Here is a 20,058-nt window from a genome sequence, read left to right on the forward strand (position 1 = left end):
GAGGATAATGGGAAAGATTTTAGGCAGCTGGAGACATTTATGTTCATATTCTGAGTGTGATATGCTGACATTTGGCTCCAGTCTCCTGCAGTTTGGTTGCTGTGGCTTCTCTCCCACTCCGTGACCCTGGGTAACTGATCAGCAATTTGTTGATGAGATGCAGTTTCTGTGCAGGGCTCCTGAACCGAGGAAAAGGATATGCTTGGAGCCATGTCCCTGCAGCTGGTGAGCTGATGTGGTGGGGACTGGATACCCGAGACACCAGCAACGCTGTTGATGGTTTCATCAGCATGATCAAGCCTGGTACGCAGATGTTTTCTGCAGGTTCTGCTGCTGCCTGCACGTGGGCACAGTTATTTTGGAAGCTTTAAAATAAAGATTTTAAGGAATGCGTCTTACCCTAGCTCCCACCCTGAGAGAGCAGAAATCTGGGGTAGACAGCGGAGAAGTGGTAGAGAAGGGCTGCACTCTCCTGGGTGAAGCAAGTGGGAATCAAGCGATTCAGGCGGTAGTTTCAGCCTTGCACTGATTTCTTTTTGTCATCTTTGGCAAATCGCTTCACCTTTCTGTGCTTCTGTTTCTGCTGTCTTACCTACTAGTAAATTTTGCAGAGCTGCCATCAACAGGATGACCCAGCAAAACTGGGGAGTTCAACCATACTACAAATTGCTAAGAAATGCCAGCCCTTACAGAGATGCCAGGAGGCCTGGCTCCCTGCTCCGCGTTGCACGTATGACATGCTGTTTCCAGGAGGTAATATCATCAATGACATAATTACTAATGAACTCACTCTGGTCCTGGTGACTCTGGAAGAGCAGCTCACTCAGCCCTGGGACCTGAGTGGACTCTGCTGCCGTCTGGGGCCCAGGAAAAACAGTCCCACCACATTTTTGGCACACAAGTTGCCCCACTTCTAACCCTCCCCAGTGCTCTCTCCAGTCTGCTCCAGCACACCCCAAACCTCTCTTTGCCACAGCAACTCCCCCAAACACATTCTCACCCAGCTCCTGCACCCCATCCCACGGCTGCACAGTCTGTCCTTTCCCTCCATTCTGAGCCCCCTCCCCAGCTCTCCTCAATCCCCAGACCCCCAGCCCTACCTCCCCCCAAAACACCCTGTGTCCCCAGATCACCTTCCCAGCATCTCCCTGTGTCCTACACCAGTTTCATGGGCCCCTCCAGCCCCCCCCTACCTGCTGTCAGCACCCTGGCTTCTTTGCACTAGTGCCACCACTACCCCCTCCCCACGCACACACCAGTGACCCCAGTATCCCTTCCCACACTCCAGTTCCCCCAAAGACCACTTTCTCACATGCTCCAGTACCCCTTCCCCACGCACCAGATGCCACCTGCCCACACACACCAGTGCCCCAGTACCACATTTGCATACACCAATGCTCCCAATATCCCCCTCCCACCACACACCAGTACCCTCCTCCCCACATACACCAGTCGCCCCAGTACCAATTCCCCCCATACAGCAGTGTCCCCAGTACCTGGTCCCTACACAAACCAATGTCCTCAGAACCCCTCCCACATACACCAGTGCCTCCAGTCTCCCCACACACCAGTGCCCCACACTCATTCCCACTCCAGTCTCCCCAGACACCCGTTCCCCCACACAGCAGTGTCCCCAGTACCCCCTCCCCACATACACCAGTGTCCCCAGTACCCCCTCCCCACATACACCAGTACATTCACTACCCCTCCCACCACACCAGTGTCCCCAGTATCCCTTTCCACCCCCAGTCCCCCAAGTACCCTTCCCACATATACCAGTGCCCCCAGTCCCCCCTCCCCCATACACCAGTACTTCCAGCAGCAATCCCAGTCTCCCCCCAAGTCCCCCCTCCCCCCATACACCAGTACTTCCAGCAATCCCAGTCTCCCCCCCAGTCCCCTCCTCCCCCCATACATCAGTACTTCCAGCAATCCCAGTCTCCCCCCAAGTCCCCCCTCCCCCCATACATCAGTACTTCCAGCAATCCCAGTCTCCCCCCAAGTCCCCCCTCCCCCCATACACCAGTACTTCCAGCAATCCCAGTCTCCCCCCAAGTCCCCCCTCCCCCCATACACCAGTACTTCCAGCAATCCCAGTCTCCCCCCAGTCCCCCCTCCCCCCATACACCAGTACTTCCAGCAGCAACCCCAGTCTCGCCCCCCAGGCAGCACCCCCTCCCCACACACACCAGTACTCCCGCACCAGTGCTCCCAGCAGCCCGCCTCACCCGCGCCGCCCGGGGCACTACAACTCCCGGCGGCCGCCGCGGCCGGAGCCGGGGGCCCGGAGGCGGAGCGGGACGGAACGGAACGGAACGGGACGGAGGAGGCCGGAGCCGGCGGGCCCGGGCCATGGAGAGCCCGGCCAGCAGCGGCTCCCTGCGGGGCGAGATCAGTGCGTGGGTGGCGGCGGCGCGGCCGTGGGGCGGTTGGGCTCGGTCCGCTCCGGGAGGAGACGCGGGCGTTGAGACTGGGGGGGCCGGTGTTAGCGTCGCGGTTTGGGGGTGGGCAGGATGGGTTTTGGGGTGGGCAGGGTGGTTTAGAGGTGGGCAGGGTGGTTTAGGGGGTGGGCAGGGTGGTTTAGGGGGTGGGCAGGATGGTTTAGAGGTGGGCAGGATGGGTTTTGGAGGTGGGCAGGATGGGTTTAGGGGGTGGGCAGGATGGGTTTAGGGGGTGGGCAGGATGGGTTTTGGAGGTGGGCAGGGTGGGTTTTGGAGGTGGGCAGGATGGGTTTTGGAGGTGGGCAGGGTGGTTTAGAGGTGGGCAGGATGGGTTTAGGGGGTGGGCAGGATGGGTTTTGGAGGTGGGCAGGGTGGTTTAGGGGGTGGGCAGGGTGGTTTAGAGGTGGGCAGGATGGGTTTAGGGGGTGGGCAGGATGGGTTTAGGGGGTGGGCAGGGTGGTTTAGGGGGTGGGCAGGATGGTTTAGAGGTGGGCAGGATGGGTTTTGGAGGTGGGCAGGATGGGTTTTGGAGGTGGGCAGGGTGGTTTAGGGGGTGGGCAGGATGGTTTAGGGGTGGGTAGGGTGGTTTAGAGGTGGGCAGGATGGTTTTGGGGGTGGACAGGGTGGTTTTGGGAGCGAGCGGTCTCTCCCAAGGCAAGGGATGAGAGGAAGGTGGAGATGCTCTCGGGAGAGCCCCTGCTTCTGAGCATGGGGAATTATCATTGTTCCTCCGTGAACTAGCCTGCGTGTGTGATCCGAAAAGGCAGCATTGGGGAAGCTGGAGGAGAGGGGATGGCTCCCTCCTCGGAGGGAGATGACGGGTGGGAGCCATGTAACACCCCAGAAGACCCAAACCCTGCCTCCTCCTACTAGGTTAACTCCGCAGGGCTGGAGGTGACAAAGCTGCTTGCACGGCTGCTGAGAAATCGTGACCCTGGGATGGGGCACAGCAGGCTGGAGCAGCGGGCCAAGCCCACGGAGGGACCGTAGTGGGTGCAAATCCGTGCTGCACGGCTGGTCCCCTTGTAGGGATGCTCTCGAGTTGCATCAGACACCGGCCGTGCTCCCCTGTGTCGTGCTTCAGCTGGCAAGGCTGAGCCCTTGAGTCTTGAGTGATGCTGTGCTGCAGATTTAGGAGGTCTGGCCCCAGCTGCAGTCTCCCTCCTGCTCCGTAACCCCAGGTGGAGCTGGCTGGATTGTGGATGTGTGAGCGGCATCCTTAGGGACTGATGATGTTATCTCTCACGTGAGCCTGCCCCGTAAGGAATTGTGCAGTAGGAGGGAAAAAAATCCGAGGAACCTGCAGTTTGCAAGTTGGGTTTTTTTGTGCTATATATTAAGCCCTTAATGCAATGCTGCTGGAGCTTATTCCTCCTATTCTTGGTCCTGTTGGTGACAAAGTGATGCTGCTCGGTGGCTGGCAATTTGACAGCTCCATCCTCGTTTGGACTTCTTGCTTCTCCTGACATAAACCGCGAGAAGCTCCAGGGAAGGAAAAACAGCCTGCCCAGGGATATTGGCAAAGGGAATGAGGATCTAACAAGCAAATAAAAAAGCCTGCACATACTGTGTGCTGTGAAAATGAAAATGCTGGTGCTCGTGATTGCCTTTCAGGAGGTGGTTTCAGTCCACCGTACACCTCAGCATTATGTTATTCTTGGACTCTGTGCCATCTTTCATAACCACTGGCTTCTGTTAGCATTTGCTGCTTTATGCTGGTAAATAAAACGCTGTGTTTAGGGATGGAGAGAGGAGGGATGGTCAGTGCAACTGAAATAAATAACAAGGTGTTTATTTTTTAAAAAATAAGGCAAATCATCCTTTTTCTCCCACTCCACAGCTGTGAGTGCCTGCCTTGAAATGCGGGTCTTACGGACCTTGTATTCAAAGGGCAGGAACTATAGCTGTGAGGTCTGTTTTGCCGATGGTTTTTAGTATTGACCTGTATGCAGACAGTACTACACTGTTCATATAACGCCTGCTTTTGCAGGGTACCGAGGCCTGTGTTTTTACAGGGAGGATGCATTTATCTTGCTGAAGGATGTGTGAAAATGTGCAGGGCTGTTCTTTACTGATTGCTTCCTTCAAAGCTAAACACACCTGAAAGGAGATGATATTGTCAGTTAGTACTGGGAAGCTAAGCCCAGACTTGCCCCGTGTAAGTGTAGATGCTCAGCGAAGACGTTGAAGCTAGCAACTTCGCTGTCGAAGCTCCGTTGACTTTTTGGGAAGGTAGTTTTTAGGTGGGCTGAGTTGCTCTCTGAAGGTGTCCTGTTCCAGTGATTTTAGATGGAGCCAGGAGGACCAGTGCTCCTAATGCTAAACAGTTAAGAGCTCGGCGGGATGAATATGGAGCTAATGAACGGTGCTGGGTTTGTACTTAGATAAAGTTTCAAGCAAGTACAGCAAAGCATTTCAGAAACTGTAAGGGAACCCAGCATTACAAACAGTCCCTGCAGGGGTAGTAGTCAATGGGGAACGCACAAACATGAAGCACCTAACTTAAAATCACATGCCGAGTGGGGACATGGTGTGGAATAAGTTTCTCGTTCCCAGCTCTCTCTTCTAGCTGCCCACCTGTGTTCCCCATCTGCTTTTCTCCAGCACAGAGACCGGTTTGCTCCACATGTATGCATTGTTTTATTTATTTATGTATTTATTATTTCCTCGCTAGGCTTCTGGGCCGATCGAACACCGGTTCATGAAGCAGCCAGGCGGGGAGAAATCCTGCAGCTGCAGCAGCTGATAGAGAGCGGAGCCTGTGTCAACGCAGTCACCTACGACTCTATCACCCCGTTGCACGAGGCGAGCCTGCGAGGGCAAACGCAATGTGTCAAGCTCCTGCTGGCTGCAGGCGCCCAGGTGTGTGTTCGGGTCTGATCCAACTGGGAACTTCATCTTGATGTCTGAAGTTATTTCTGAGATCTGGATTCTCCCCATCTAGGCTCTTCTTCATCACCCTGGGCTTTCTTGACAGTCAGCAGAGGATGGCAGGCCTTTTCAGAAGGTGTTTGAGCTTGATGAGGACTTAAAACAACTGCCTGGAAGTACTTCTGTGTCTCCTTCTCTCTTCACTGACTATCGACAGAGCCCGGGGTGACTAGAAATCTAGTTTAGATGACTCAAGTGTGTAAAGCTAACTGGGATGAATCAAGGCGCCAGAAGGGTAGCAGGGGACACGTAGCTCCCAGAGGAGACTTATATTTATTCTTTCATTTCTTCTGTTACTTTTATTTTTATAATGGAAACAAAAATCAGCCAAACAGAGTCTCTGGATGTAGCTGGCGACAACTGTCTTCAAGGGCTTGTGACTTCTCACACGCTGAAGACAGCTGTGCTCCGAGCAAAGCTGGCGAAGTGGAGGACGTGTACTGTCCCTAGTCCTTCTCAGTGCAAAGTCAGCCAGCTTGGCTGAGTCCACCGATGAAGCTGAGCTTTGCACTAAAGCAAACAAGGAGTTGCGTTGTGTTACTCAGCGCAAGGCTTGTAACCTTCAGCCAGAGAGTGGGAGAAAAATATAATGATGGAAATAATAGCCTAAACTTGTGACTTTAATGTGCGTCTGTGCCCTGATGGGAACAGCGTGAACCAGGTTGCTGGCAGTAGCAACCAACTCTTTCCCTAGCCCAGAATATTTCTAGGATTAAAAGAAGTGGAAATGTAGGCAAGAGAGTACTGCCACACAGCAGCCTGCAGGTACCTAATTTTTTTTTCTGCCTTGAAGGTGGATGCCAGGAATATTGATGGCAGCACTCCGCTCTGTGACGCCTGTGCCTCGGGTAGCATAGAGTGTGTGAAAGTGCTGCTGTCCCACGGTGCCAAGGTGAACCCTCCCCTTTACACAGCATCTCCTCTCCACGAAGCCTGCATGAATGGTAAGCCTACGTGGTCTTATCTTTACATGGTTATTTGCAACTTGAGGGGGAAAAAAAAGCAGCTGCCAAGTATCCTAAATTGACTGTAAGCTGTTGCTGCTCATCAGACCATTACAGCTTGCAAATATGTCAGCCTTACGTGGGCACATCTCCCGTTGAATTCCGAATGCAAAGTGCTGTGGTATCGCGTGAATAAAGCCAGCCGTTGTGTTGGGTGCTTTTATCCTGCATGACAGACACGGGATAAGATCTGAGGCAGATAAAACGCCAGCTTCTTGGTGGTCTATTAGAAAACCTTCAGCCAAACAAGTAGCTTTGCTCTTGTGAGCAGAGGGGAGTTTGCATCCTTTCCCTCTGATCCAAATTGAGATGGAATAAATTGCTCTGATTAAGACACGAGACCGTCTTAATCAGGTAGTCCTGTCCTAGACCCCTCCTGGTTGTTCAGAGCTCTTGGAGGAGGCTGTCAGGTGGAAAGAAGGTGCCAGGGACTGCTGGGCAGTGCTGCTGCCTGTACTGCTCCTTGTCCCTCTGACAGCCTTTTCCAGCTGGAGGGTCTATCCAGGGGATAAGAGAAGACTGCAGGGGCCAAAATAATGTCCCAGCTGGTGCATGCCAGCTGCTCTCTGCTCCCCCCGTCCTCTACTCAAGCCTCTTCTGGACATTTGGATCTGGGTTACGGAGCACGAGGAAGCATCAGGGGTGGCTGTGACAGCAGCAGAGGGGTCTTTAAGTGTAATTCCTCCCCTGAACTTACACTTGCATGGACTCAACAGCAGGAAAGCCTGGATGTGAGAGCAGCAATGTCCCTGTTAGATGACTGTGACCAAATATTTTAATCTTGTGCCTCGGTTTCCTCTTTGTAAGATGTAATACCTCCTCTCTCCTCCCCTTCACTGTTTTTGTTGTATGCTGTCCTGGACAGAGTTTCCCTTCGACTATGAAGGCTGTGGGAGACAGCATTTTTGACAAACAGGTAGTTACTTAAATACATAGCTGTGAGCTCTTGCTTAGCTTTTCCTCCTTAAGCCTTTTTCCTAAGGCTTGATGATGACAACTGCCTGCTTTCTGTTAAGTGATATTATTAGCATTGGAAAAAGTAAAGCTGGAGTAGTCTTGAAGGTGATCTAATCCACCCAGGGCAGGATCAGCAATACAACCAGCTCCACGAACAACAGATGATTTAGTACAAACCCTTGAATTCAGGTTTGTTTGACCTGACTCCCTGTGAGACCTGTTAGCTCTAGCTCAGTGCCGTGCAGATGTGACTCTCTTTCTTGTGTCCTGGTCTCCGTCTTGGTCCTAGGGAGTATTGTGTTGGCTCACAAGCATTTCTATTTTGCAGCCATCACCCCAAATACTAAACAGGCTGTTTGTGGGTCAACCTGATCTCAGCACGCCATATGCTCTCATTTGAGCTGCGTTCTTTCTTTTCACTCACGTCTTCCCTTTCTAAAGGTAGCTCAGAGTGTGTGCAGCTCCTCATCGATGTCGGTGCGAACTTGGAGGCTCACGACTGCCATTTTGGGACTCCCCTACACGTGGCCTGTGCCAGGGAGCATCTGGACTGTGCAAAGTTGCTGCTCAAAGCAGGTATGGCAGCCACAGGGTTTGCTTCTGGGTGGGCAGGAGATGGTGGTGTCTGTGCACGGCATTTCCCTCGGTGCCCCGCTGTGGCGTCCTTGTCGAAGAGCTTATTCATTCACAGCATAATATAGATGGCAAAGGTGAAAGGTTTTTGCCTTTATGCGAGCAAAGCTTAACGCTTAAGGTTTTTTTCAGTGTATGCCTGTCAATATCCAGTTTGTGATGTTCCCAGTGACATTCCCATTCTCTTATTTTAATAAAATTCAGATCTCTTCATCCCCCTAGAGCAAAGTTTCAACTTCTTCCCAAAAGTGGTATCAACTGGTGGGCATGTGTTCAGCTTTGGTAGCACAGTCTTACCGTTTTGGATAGGTGTTAGGAAGAGATGTTAGGATTTGATGTTGTACAGGAAACCAGAGATGAAGTCACTTCATACCTCGGGGAGATCTGGTCAGTGTTATGCCCAGGTGAGTTCGCTGGATGTTCAAATCAGCATTCTGTGCTCCAGGTTTCACATCCCAGTTTTCTTGCTGCTAACTCTGGGGAAATTTGAAGTTGGACTTCTTGTCTTTGCCTGTGCTTACCAGGGGGTGATTTGGCCCAGGGGTGGGGATTTGTTTTGTTGAACGTTAGTTGTTTAAAAATTACTCATCTAAGCTAGCCTGTTCCCAGCCCCTCCAGTTTCTTGTCTTGGGCACCCTTTAATTAATTCCACAGAAATGCCTGTTTCTCCTCATTAGTTATAAATGGAGTTCATTGTGGCTACACATATCTAAAAGTCAGTTGTTTGAATTCAGTGAGGTTCAGCTCACCTCCGCTGAACAAATCCACTGATAAAATGCAAGCGGTTGTGGGGGGGTTGGAAGAACTTTTTCCTGTCAGCTTATAAAAGCCAAACTTTCTTAGGAAAAAAAATCTGTAACTAAGACTTGATCCCGCAGTGATGTCTGATGGCGAGCTGCAACTTCTCATGGGTCCGGGTATTTCTGTTAAAATAGTTAACAAAGATGTCACTGTTAGCCGTGAGTGGGAGCACTCCACTGAGACAACTGGGAATGGCTCTTTGCTGGCTTTGGACAGCACAGATCAGGAAGCAATTCTGAACTTCGCACTCAGCAGCTTATTGACTCGGTAAATGGACTAAAATCCTTTCTCTGCAAGGAAAACATAAAGCCAGAGAAGAAAACTCGTGCATTGCCAGCACCGAGAACGTGGTCAGCAGTTTGGTTTCCTGTTTGTGCTGTTTTGTTTGGATCTCGTTCTAGTTGCTTGTGCGTGTTTTAACAGCATTTTTTTCTCCAGTCAAACCACTCTTTACGTTTGGGTCAAGGAAGGCTTTCATGAACAGGTTTATTTTTCTTTCTGGCCTCAGGGGCAAATGTGAATGCTGCTAAACTTCATGAAACAGCCCTCCACCATGCAGCAAAAGTGAAAAATGTAGATCTTGTGGAGATGCTGATTGAATTTGGAGGAAACATTTACGCAAGGGACAACCGAGGAAAGAAGCCGTCGGATTACACCTGGAGCAGCAGTCCCACAGCAAAGTGCTTTGAGTACTATGAAAGTAAGTGAGATATGATTCCCTGCCCCAGGAATTCAGTGACTGCCAACTCCATTGCTCCACATCATGATTCTCAGTCCACTTTGATTTGTAGGTCCCTGATCATTTTTCTGTGAAGGTGTAGAGTTCTTGGTGGGAAATGTACGCCAGCTGGCTGTAGCCTAGCTCTGCTTAATTGTGGTTGAATGATAGTGGTAAGATGGTCCAAATCATGCCCTCACTGAATTCAGGTCCCTCTCATGTGTCAGCATCAGCATTTATGCTTTGGTGCATTAAGTCATGTCAAGGAAATTGTCTGGTTGAAAACTCATTTTATTTGGGGCAGGAAACGTGTTAAACTTTAGCTGTGCTGGCTGTGTGATTTTTGGAGGAGACATTTGACTGACGTTTGAGGGTGGCTTTAAATCAATCTTTGTCTTGGTTACCCTTAAAGGACCTCAGAGGAGTAATTCACAGACCCTTCTGAGCATTTGCAGACTGCTGCTGCGCTACATGATCCTAAACATCATAGAGTCACAGAATCACAGAATGGTTTGGGGTGGAAGGGACCTTTAAAGGTCTTCTAGTCCAAGCCTCCTGCCATGGGCAGGGACATCTTTCACAATGTCAGGTTGCTCGAAGCCCTGTCCAACCTGACCTTGAACACTTCTAATGATGGGGCATCCACAACTTCTTTGGGCAGCCTGTTGCAGTGTCTCACCGCCCTCCTCATAAAAAAATTCTTCCTTATAGAATGAAAATTTTCTTCCTTATAGAATAATAAAAAATTTTCTGGCTTTGCAGTCCTTTGTGTGGTGAGCACCTTATAACTCCTTCTCCCCCTGACTTCTCTTCTTCCTGTAGCAGTCTCTCCTCCAAGTTATTCATTGCTCTCTTTTCCTAGAGAGCGGTGAAGTGTGCTGGTCTGGCTGCAGCTGAGCTGGCTGAAGAGGTTGCATCCTACGTGCCCATAAATACTCCTTATATCTTGCCAGAGTTTACTGCCCACTAAACCCAGCTGGCAGAACTGCACGTGTAGTTGCTTTTCAACGCAGACTGTTGCGTTGTAGCTTTATTAGTATTTTTTTTTTCTTTTGATTTGTATCATTAAAGTTGGGACTAGATCCAGAACAGATGCAGATCTTGGAGGCTGGTGATTGCCAAGGCTGTGGGGGTAGGGGTAGCAGCTTCTTCGAAATGACTGCTTCCAGAGCAAGGTGCCCGACTGTCACTGTAGGTCCGTGCATGAGCATCGACACCCAGTGTTGAGGCTGTGGGCTGCGGATTGGGGGCTGTTTGGAAGGGGCTTGGCGAGTTTTCTTGGAGATCTCAGCAGAGTGCTGAGTGAAAAGGGTTAATGCAGTCCCTCGATGGAGAAACAGAGCAGTAGAGAAGTGTTGGAAGCAGGTTTTGTACCTATATACAGTGTGGCTGAGGCTGAATACAGCATCACTAAGGGAAATCTGAAAGTCTTGGATAGCCCCAATGGATCAGAGCAGTTGATCCAGTGGGCACCGCTGGGCTTCAGGGGGTGCAGGCAAGGAAGGGAACTGGGAGAAGTGCACTGCAGCTGCGCTCGGGATTTCTGGTGGGATTCGCATCGGGATGAGCCTTGGGAGAGCGTGCCCGTGGCTCTGCAGTGCCTTCCTTGGGCCTGGGTGCTGCGGGAGGTCGAGCGCTCGTGAGCAGAGCCAGGCTTGTGACCGCAGCAGGGACGACGGTGCCAGGCGTCACCCTCCTGGGAGGTCTGTGCTCTTGTGGGAAGATCAGCTGTCCGCTGAGCTGCAGCCCTGACTTTGGATCCTCTTTTCTCATTTTAGAAACGCCTCTGAGTTTGTCACAGCTCTGCAGAGTTACGGTGAGGAAAGCTGCCGGCCAGCGAGCACTGGAGAAGATTGCCAAGCTAAATATTCCTCCGCGATTAATCCAGTACCTGTCCTACAACTGACAGGGGTGAAGGTGGCCAGGGAGGACGATAGCTTTAGCTCCCACAGTATGAAGTATCTGTCTCTTCTACCTCCCCCCAAGAAATTAATTTTAATTTAAGCAAACTGGTGTAAATAGTATTTATGAGGCAGCACTTCCTCTTCTCCGTGGGCAAAGACAGGCTCAGGGAACGTGTAGCACTGGCTTGAAGTTGTCATGTCTCCTGGGGTGATGCGTTAGACTGTCACTGTGTTTGAGGCTGTAGCGCTCGCTCTTTGAGCGGGATTAATCTTGCCTAATTTTACCTGTCTCTAGCATCTCTGTATGATCTAGCCAGACTCCCTTTGCAGCCAGCAAAGAGAAATAGATACTTCTGGAGCAGGGTTCATCTGTCCTGTTTTAGATGCCTGTGCTGGGATGACACGGTATGCCTCGGGAGTGCCTATCTCTGCTGACCGCGAAGGGATTTGGAGGTGATACCCTCGGGTACGGATGTCTGTGTTTCTGCAGTGGGAGCGCTGGATCCCACCTTTGCGTTAACAACTCAAGTGACGACTGCCTTGAGAGACCTGCGTGCTCTAGCCGGAGGCAAATTAAGTCCCCAGCAAGCTCAGGACTAATTAGAGGCACTGCAGCCGGTTACTGACTTTCCATGAACGTCAGCAGGCTTTGGCTCAACGCCAGCAGTGAGGACAAACTGCTGCCAGATCAGGGTTGACTTTGCCCATGCTCCTTCCTTGCTGAAGGTGAGCCAGCTCTTACCGTAGTCTTCCTCTAGGGTATCACCACGTCTAGTTCTCAAGCCCAAGCAGGAAGCAGGTCTCTCTGCACGTCCAAGGATGCTTCCCTCCAGATGGCTGGTCCCAAACAATATCTCTCCACTTGCTCTGAGCCACTGTGGCCACTCTGTTCGTTTTATGTGCAATAAGTGGCAGAGCTGCTGCCCGGTGGTGCCTGAGGTACGGCGAGGGCACGTCCCTTGTGTAGAGGTGCAGCAGATCCCTGTGGTATATACACACACGTGAAAGGCAGTAGGAGGGCTGGGCTCTGCCTTGGGTTTTAAGATTTTTATTTTTTTATTTTCCCCCCTCTGAATTTCTCTCTCGATGCTGGAGCCTCTCCAGAGGTTGGCAGCCCTGAGCCGCGTGCTGCTGAGCGTTGTTCTCGAATCCTTTGGCTTCAGCAGATGCAACTGCAGCTTCATCATTCGGTGATTTAAATCTTCAGGATGACATTTGTATGAGCAGAGCCAAAATTGTCAGCTGTCTTCCAGATGAGACGTTACATGTTGTCTGAAGGCAGTAAACTACCTACAGGATACGTGGTACGAAGGGGATGGAGCTCCCCGGTGCCCCCATGGCAAGTCTTAGCACTGTGATGAGAAGAAATCCCTCCTCTGAATGACAGCAGATGTTACAAAATCCGCTGTCTAATGCGGCATCCAGCTAACTCGGGGCTCTCAACATCCTTCACGCCGTGAACTAACGATTGAGAGCAGACGGTCGCCTGCAAGATCTCGTGCTCCCCCAGCCAGCACGATGGGGCTTGGCCTCGGGAGAGAGGGCGAAAATAGCGTAAGCACAGGGTTGAAGAGCTGAGATGGAATTGAATGCACTTTAATGGTGACCAGCAAATCACTTTGTTTTTTAATTTTTGGTTGGGTTTTTTTCCCCCTTCACCCCTTTGTTGGGTTTTTTTTGCTGTGCTGTATCCTATAGAGCTGGACAGAAAAAAAGTTCAGATCCTGCTCCTTGGGGGATTGTCTGTTTATAATTCTGATTTTTGTGTTTAAAGTATCAGAAATGTGAAATAGCCGAGAAGCTCAGGGAAGCCCTAGAGATGTTTATTGTGGGATTCATCCCTGTGATTGATAGGATAAAGGTTTTGTATTGTATCTTTCAAGAAAAGCTTCCTCTGCCCAACGTGCATGTCCTTACAGATAAATATGTATTAGGAAAGTGCACCTTTTGGTAATCTAGGGTGAAAACCTTCCCTCTTGGTTCAAATTCAAATCCCTTGTTAGGTTGCTTTTTTAACATTGCCTAAGCTGGTGAAATAATGAAATGGTAGAGTCCAAGTTTCCAATGTAAGAATAAAAGACTCCTCGAACAACCGAGAATAAAATTACAAGTTCCTATTTATGTGTATTGGGTCTGCGTGGCAAGGTTTTGGCAGTGCGGGGGGGGGGGGTTACAGGGGTGGCTTCTGTGAGAAGCTGCTGGAAGCTTCCCCTATGTCCGACAGAGCCAAGGCCAGCCGGCTCCAAGACGGACCCGCTGCTGGCCAAGGCCGAGCACATCAGCGATGATGAGAAAATATTTAAGAAGGGAAAAAAAATGTTGTTGGGGCACAGAAACTGCAGCCGGAGAGAGGAGTGAGAACATGTGAGAGAAACAACCCCGCAGCCCCCCAGGTCAGTGCAGAAGGAGGGAGGAGATGCTCCAGGTGCCGGAGCAGAGATTCCCCTGCAGCCGTGGGGATGAAGACCACGGTGAGGCAGGCTGTCCCCCTGCAGCCCAGGGAGCTCCACGGGGGAGCAGATCTTCACCTGCAGCCCGGGGAGAGAGGAGCCCACGCCGGAGCAGGGGACGCGTGATGAGTCCTGCCCCTGAGGAGGAAGGAGCGGCAAGAGACAACGGGTGATGAGCTGACCCCAACCCCCATTCCCCATCCCCCTGCGCTGCTGGGGCAGGGGGTAGGTAGAGAATTTGGGAGTAAAGTTGTACCTGGGAAGAAGGGAGGGGTGGGGGAAGGCGTTCTAAGATTTGGTTTGATTTCTCATTACCCTACTCTGGTTTGATTGGCAATAAATTAATTTTCCCCAAGTCAAGTCTGGTTTGCCTGTGGCAGTAATTGGTCAGTGATCTCTCCTGTCCTTATCTCAACCCACCAGCCTTTCGTTATATTTTCTCGCCCCTGTCCACTGGAGGAGGGGAGTGACAGAGCAGCTTTGGTGGGCACCTGGCGTCCAGCCAGGGTCAAGCCACCACATTACATCATCTTTATTTTTTTCCTCTCTTTTAAGTCGCCTCTCTGGTAGGTCCTAAAGTTTGTTTTGGTTTTTTTTAAAATCTCTTTTAAGAGGTCCTGCCGAGCTAAGCACGTCTTATTTGGTGGTGATAGCCAGACTCCTTCAGTAGCAGTTTTCTTAAGACACCCACTTGTTACAGCCCTGTCTGGAGGGAGAGGTGTTCCAGAAAAGTCCTTTGAGAGCCAACGAGCTACAAAACAACACCCAAGTCGTTCCCCTGCTACTGAGGCAAGTGGCCAGATCATGCCATGGCTGTTGTTGACCCAGTGGGTGTTTACTTGTGCATTTCTGGGTTTCTAAACTGCAAGTGAAAATTGAGAGTCAGATTCTTTTTAATCTTTTATCCAACCTGTCTAGCCCTTAGTTCTTTTAATCCTGCAGGGATTTCTCAGCTGGTTGTGAAGCATCTTCTGAGCTATTGCGTTTTACAGCTCGGAATAAAGGCAAAGTAGGTACCAAATTAAACCGATGTGATGTTTTGGCTTCCCTTAATATCTCAGGCTGCAATTTTTGTGGCAGTTCGTTACTGCACAAGTAGTGGCATCATCCTTGCTGCAGGTATAGTCTGGAGAGCTGGGAATGACTCAAGCCGTCTCAAATGAAGAAGAAAATTAGAAGCTTTGGAGGTAACATAGCACTAACAGGGGGGCTGGGGGCTACACTGGGGGTCAAATTTGGATTACGGTGTCTCCTGGCCTATGAATTGCTGAGAGTATCTCCACTTAATAATACAAGAGGCCGTGACAGGTCGTCGGAGAGCTTCTGCTAACCCGTTGCACTGCGCTGCCCTGCTTCACGTGAGCCACCGAAGTGGACAGCTCGGGATCACCCACGAGACATCCCAGAGGCCGTGGACACACCGTTCTGTATCCCATTAAGCTGTACCCGTCTCTCGTTGCACCATCACATCGCAGGTATGGGTTGGGAAAGGCAGTTGTGGTTGCCCCCAAGAGATTCCTCCTCTGGTTATTTTTTGCACTGGTTGTGGTTTTTTTTCCTACGTGTATAAGAAAGAAGGTCTCAAGAGGACCTTACCTTCTGGAAGTTTTATGCATCTTCCCTGGGTGATGTACCCTCTGGCCAGGTAGAATCGATTTCTCTCACTTACGGGTTAAAAAACTTGGAGATCCCAAGCAGCCAGTTCACTCTGAGTTTATAGGGAGCGGGTGCCTTTGCTGCAGCTGAAGGACCCGTGGGTTTGTAAAGAGTTTGGGGCTCGTTGGGAATGAAAGAGGTTGTCTGAATCACGGGTATTATTAAGTGAAACTCCTCGACTGACTCTGCTTGGGTTACACCCTCTGCTTTATTTTAAGTCAGGTTCTGGCTATTATTTGACTTCCTTCACCCTTTAATCTGAATGTCAAATCAGGGCATGAATCCAATGCAAACAAACCCAAACCCACCAGGCTGGTCCTGCTTTCATCCCTCCCCTTCCTGGGCTCCCCAAACTGCAACCCCAGTTGAGCATTTTGGGCCACCTTCCCTCTCCTGTGGGTTTCTCCACCAGCTTTGCTGCAGGTCCAGCAACACAGGGAGCGGTCTGAAATAACCCCGCTGCTTCGGGGAAGCCCAGGTGAGAACAGGGCTTTGCTTTCATGGGTGAAAAAAATCACCTTTTGGACAGTTAGCCTCGCTCCTGGGTGCTGCCGGCCGGGCTTCTTAAGGTTGGTTTGCAAGCAGGGAGCTTGATCATAGCAGCTTTTCTCTAACTATATGAAGTTTGTCCAGAAAAAACAAGGTGTGACTGAAGCCGATGCCTCGGAAGAAAGCCTCGCGGCGCTGAAGAATTAACTCCTTGTAACGCCAGCAGTCCTTTCTTTCCCTGGACGAGGCGGAGAGGAGCCACCCTTCCCCTCCGTGCACGAAGGAAGGATTTGTGCCGTTGGTTGCAGCTCCCCAGGTCTCAGCGTAAAGAAATAGCGGCGAAGGGAAGACATCAAACACAAACAGCGTCGGTGTTTCTATTTTTTAATATGTTCAGGGGACTTTGTACCAGAGAGTAAACCCCAAGAGCTGCCCTAACCTTAGCAGCAGCAAACAAAGACCTCGGTGTCCTCTGGAAGGTGACACCTGAAGATGAGTAATGCAGTGGTTGCATCACATTTAGAGCAAGCATGAGCATGAACTATCTGTTCTACCTCTTGATTTTAAACAAAAACGCTGAAGACCTTGAGTATTTCCTTGAGCTTTCACACACCCTGTTCATCACTTCCCTCCTTTCTTCACGGGAACAAGTGATCTTGTATGATCTTGCACGTGCAAGAAGATGGTCCCTGTCCCGCACGCTCGAGTGGGAGCCAGTGTCAACCGAGTTGGGGGGGTCTCTGCTGACTTGCGCTCGCTTGAGGTCCAACCCTGGGCAGCTCAAGAGGCTGGAGAACGTCCTGGTCCCTGGCCTGGGGGAGACCGGAGCACTAGTTGTTTTGAAATCAGGGTTTTTAAGGCCAAAGTTATTCTTTTCTAACTTAAAGCCAGCACCTAAATCCATAGCAAGGTAGCGAAGCATAAGGGATGAAAAAACCCCTACTGATATTTAGGACCTGTGGAAACCTTGACTGTTTCTACGTGGCACCTTTAGGTTTGCCTGCGCTGTTAGTTAACCCTAGGCTCTCCTCCCTGCCTGCCACCGGGGACAAAAACCTCATGTGTGCTGCAAAAAAATCCCAAACCAACTCACTTTTTCACCCAACAGCATAGATGCAGCTTGTACTTCAGTAGTTCCTCTGTAACGGTGATACCCTGATGCTTCTCTGGGTTTAGGCACCGAGACATCAAGCTCAGAAAGCGTTGACCTCTGTTTGGAAAGAGTACAGCCCGCTAGGAAGATGCTATTTATATTTATACGCAATTGTCTGATTTTTAATCATTCCTAGCACGCTGTGACGGTAAGATTTGGGCAGTTGCGAATGTGCTGGAGTGTTATTTGTGATGAAAATTAGCTCTGAAAGGTTTCATCTGTGCCCGACTGTGTTTCTTGCATAGACGGTTGTGGTGAGGGGTCTGTGCATTGCAGGGGGCTTGGACTAGGTGACCTTTAAAGGTCCCTTCCAACCCCAACCGTCCTGTTATTCTATAAAAATAGACTTGTTTTCATAGTGGTTACAGGCTTTTAGGGGCACACTGGCTGAGATTTTTGAGAGGACACCGAAATGGTGAAAAACAAGCCCTGCCATACCCCTCCCAAATTTTAGTCCTTGTTTCCCAGGGATGCTTGCTACATCTCCCTGAAACCTGGGGAGACGGGCTGCAACTGGGGAAACCTCTTTCCCCTGGGCAGCTTGCAAAGGGATTTGGGGAAAATCCCGAGTCCCGGAAGAAAACAGAGGCTGGAAACAACATCCCAAGGAAATTGGGAGGAAGGTGAGGTGGTCTGGGGACAAAGGGACAGTCCCTTCCCTAAGAGAAGCTCTCCAGCCATCCTGCTCACCAGGTCCTTCTTATGGACCGTGGGAGCCAGTTGGGGTGGGGAAAAGGTGCCTGTGGATTTTTGGGGAGGTGTTTTTGGGGGGAATTGGCACCGATTTGTGATGTGAGCGTGAAAAATCTTTAAAATCTGCAGGTTTTGTTGCAGCTGGGGTTGCGGGGAGCCTCTTCCCCCCGAGGTACCGCTTGGCGGTGCTGCTCCCCCCAGTTAAGAACAGCAAAACCTCCCTGGGGAGTGGGAAATATTTAACCAGCTGGGTCTGTACCAGTTTTTGCAGGAGAAAGACAAATCCTGGAAAAGCTTTGAAAAATCTGCTCCCCAAAACAAGCCCGGGCGGTTTTCTGTGGGCGGACAGCAAAGGCATCGTGGGTTGCCCCGAGCCAAGATGTTCTTTTTTTTTTCCAGCAAAGCTCTTAAATCTGCAAACACGGGCCCCATTTCACCTGTATTTGAGGTTCCCCCCCCCCCCCCCCTTATCCTGGGTAAAAATGAATAGCAACAACAAATCGCCTCCAGACGGCTCAATTCCTACCTCCGGGCTTCAATCCTCCCCATTGCAAAAAAAGCTTTTTTGCATTCCCCAGATCTGTCAGTAATAAAATTCCTCTGATCTCAGCTCGGGAGGGGGTATGCATTTTTAAGGAACAAAATGGGAATTGAGGGAAAGACATGCAAACCCAGCTTGGCTGAAGGGAGAGGGGGACCATGGGGCAGCCTCCCTGGATAGGATAAAAATAGGGCAAAAAGTAAGAACGGAGGGGTTGCGAAGCAGTTATTTTTTCCTTTCAGCTTTGCCTGGGCTCTTTTTTTTTTTTTTTTTTTTTTTGGCATCTCTTCTTGTGAGGGCTGATTTGGGGCTAGTATGGACCAAAGTGGGAAATTAAGGGTTGGTGTTTTTTTTAAGGTATAAGGAGGGGAATGTGCTGGGCTTTAAAGCTGCAGAGGTTGGGATTTTTTTTTTTTTAATTGTTTGTTTATCTCTGGGGGTGTTATAGAGCTACGGCACCATCGTCCTGCCTATCCTGGGGCAGAAAAGAAGGAGAAGACCCCAAAACCTCCTCCGGCTGGGATATGGTGGGCTGTGGTTACGTGGGGCCGCCGGCACGCCAGCGAGCAGGGCCGCGTGCGTGGCGGCTGAGGTCATGGTGCTATTAATTTCCCGTTAAAAGCCCCAATGGCTCCGGCACTGCAGGGATGGAAAATGAAGCAGCTCCGATTGCGGCTGCTGCAGTTAACCCCTGCAGGGATGCCTGACTTTTTGGGTTGAGAAAGCCAAATCCCGTGGTGCCGATGGTAGACTACATCCCTTGAAGGTTGATGGTCACCACCTTGGCCACCCTACAGCTGCTGCAGGTCCTTATCTGGCTCCTGAGGGACTCAGGATCCCTTCAGATGTCCAGGAAACCCTCCTGGCGCCTGTAAAGACCTCATCTGATTTAATCCCCCGCCAGCCGGCCAGGCTGGAGCCACATCTGCCCACCCTGCGATGCTGGAAACCTGGCCATGGCCGAGTGCCTGGGGGCCGGCGGCTGGTTGCATTTCATGCTCGAAAGCCCCCAGGGCTGACACGGGGGGCTTATTTTGGTAACTTGAACTTGGGAAACCCCTCGGCTGTGGAAGGGGGAGAGAGGAGCCCTGTGAAATGCGGTGGCAGCTGGGGGGTCCCGGCGTCCCTGCAAGGAGCCCCAAGCATCTTCTCAAAATCCCTTGGGGCTTTATGTTGAGCCTTGGGAACGCCGGGGAAATGAGATGGAGGGGCTGGGGAGGTGTTCCCCTCCTTGCAGTGAGGCACAGGGTGTTAGAGCAGCCCTGGGGCTGCTCTCGGCTCAGCTCATGCCCCCCCCAAACCTACCTGGCATTTGCAGAGCATGGGGGCCCCTGTCCTGGTCCCCTCTCCTGGTCACACTTGTCCCCATCTCCTGGTTGTTCTGGTCCCCTCTTCTTGTCCCGCTTGTCTCCTCCTCCCGCTTATCCCCAGTCCAACCACTTGTCCTTATCTCCTGGTCCCTCTTGTCCTTGCCCCCTGGTCCTACTCGTCCCTTCTCCTGGTCCGCTTGTCTCCATCTCCTGATCTCACTTGTCCTTTTCTCCTGGTTCCACTGGTCTCTTCTGGTCCAATTTGTCTCCATCTTCTGGTTCCACTTGTCCCTGTCTCCTCACGCCACTTGCTCCATCCTTTGGTCGCATTTTTCCCCTCTTCTGGCTCTTCTTGTCCCCAACACCTGGTCCCATCT

At 51.0% G+C, this 20,058-nt stretch overlaps 1 protein-coding gene across 1 annotated transcript; it reads left to right on the plus strand.

Moving 5' to 3' along the window:
• Nucleotides 1-2,297: 2,297 nt before the first annotated feature.
• On the plus strand, nucleotides 2,298-13,542 carry ASB13 (ankyrin repeat and SOCS box containing 13). The gene is made up of 6 exons (XM_049813788.1): nucleotides 2,298-2,395; nucleotides 5,116-5,303; nucleotides 6,166-6,316; nucleotides 7,775-7,909; nucleotides 9,276-9,467; nucleotides 11,264-13,542. Exons 1-6 carry the CDS (start codon nucleotides 2,353-2,355, stop codon nucleotides 11,389-11,391), a joined length of 837 nt encoding a protein of 278 aa, XP_049669745.1. The 5' UTR covers nucleotides 2,298-2,352; the 3' UTR covers nucleotides 11,392-13,542.
• The last annotated feature ends 6,516 nt before the right edge of the window (nucleotides 13,543-20,058 follow it).

The sequence above is a fragment of the Accipiter gentilis genome, chromosome 11 (assembly GCF_929443795.1).
Source record: "Accipiter gentilis chromosome 11, bAccGen1.1, whole genome shotgun sequence".
NCBI lineage: Eukaryota > Metazoa > Chordata > Aves > Accipitriformes > Accipitridae > Astur > Astur gentilis.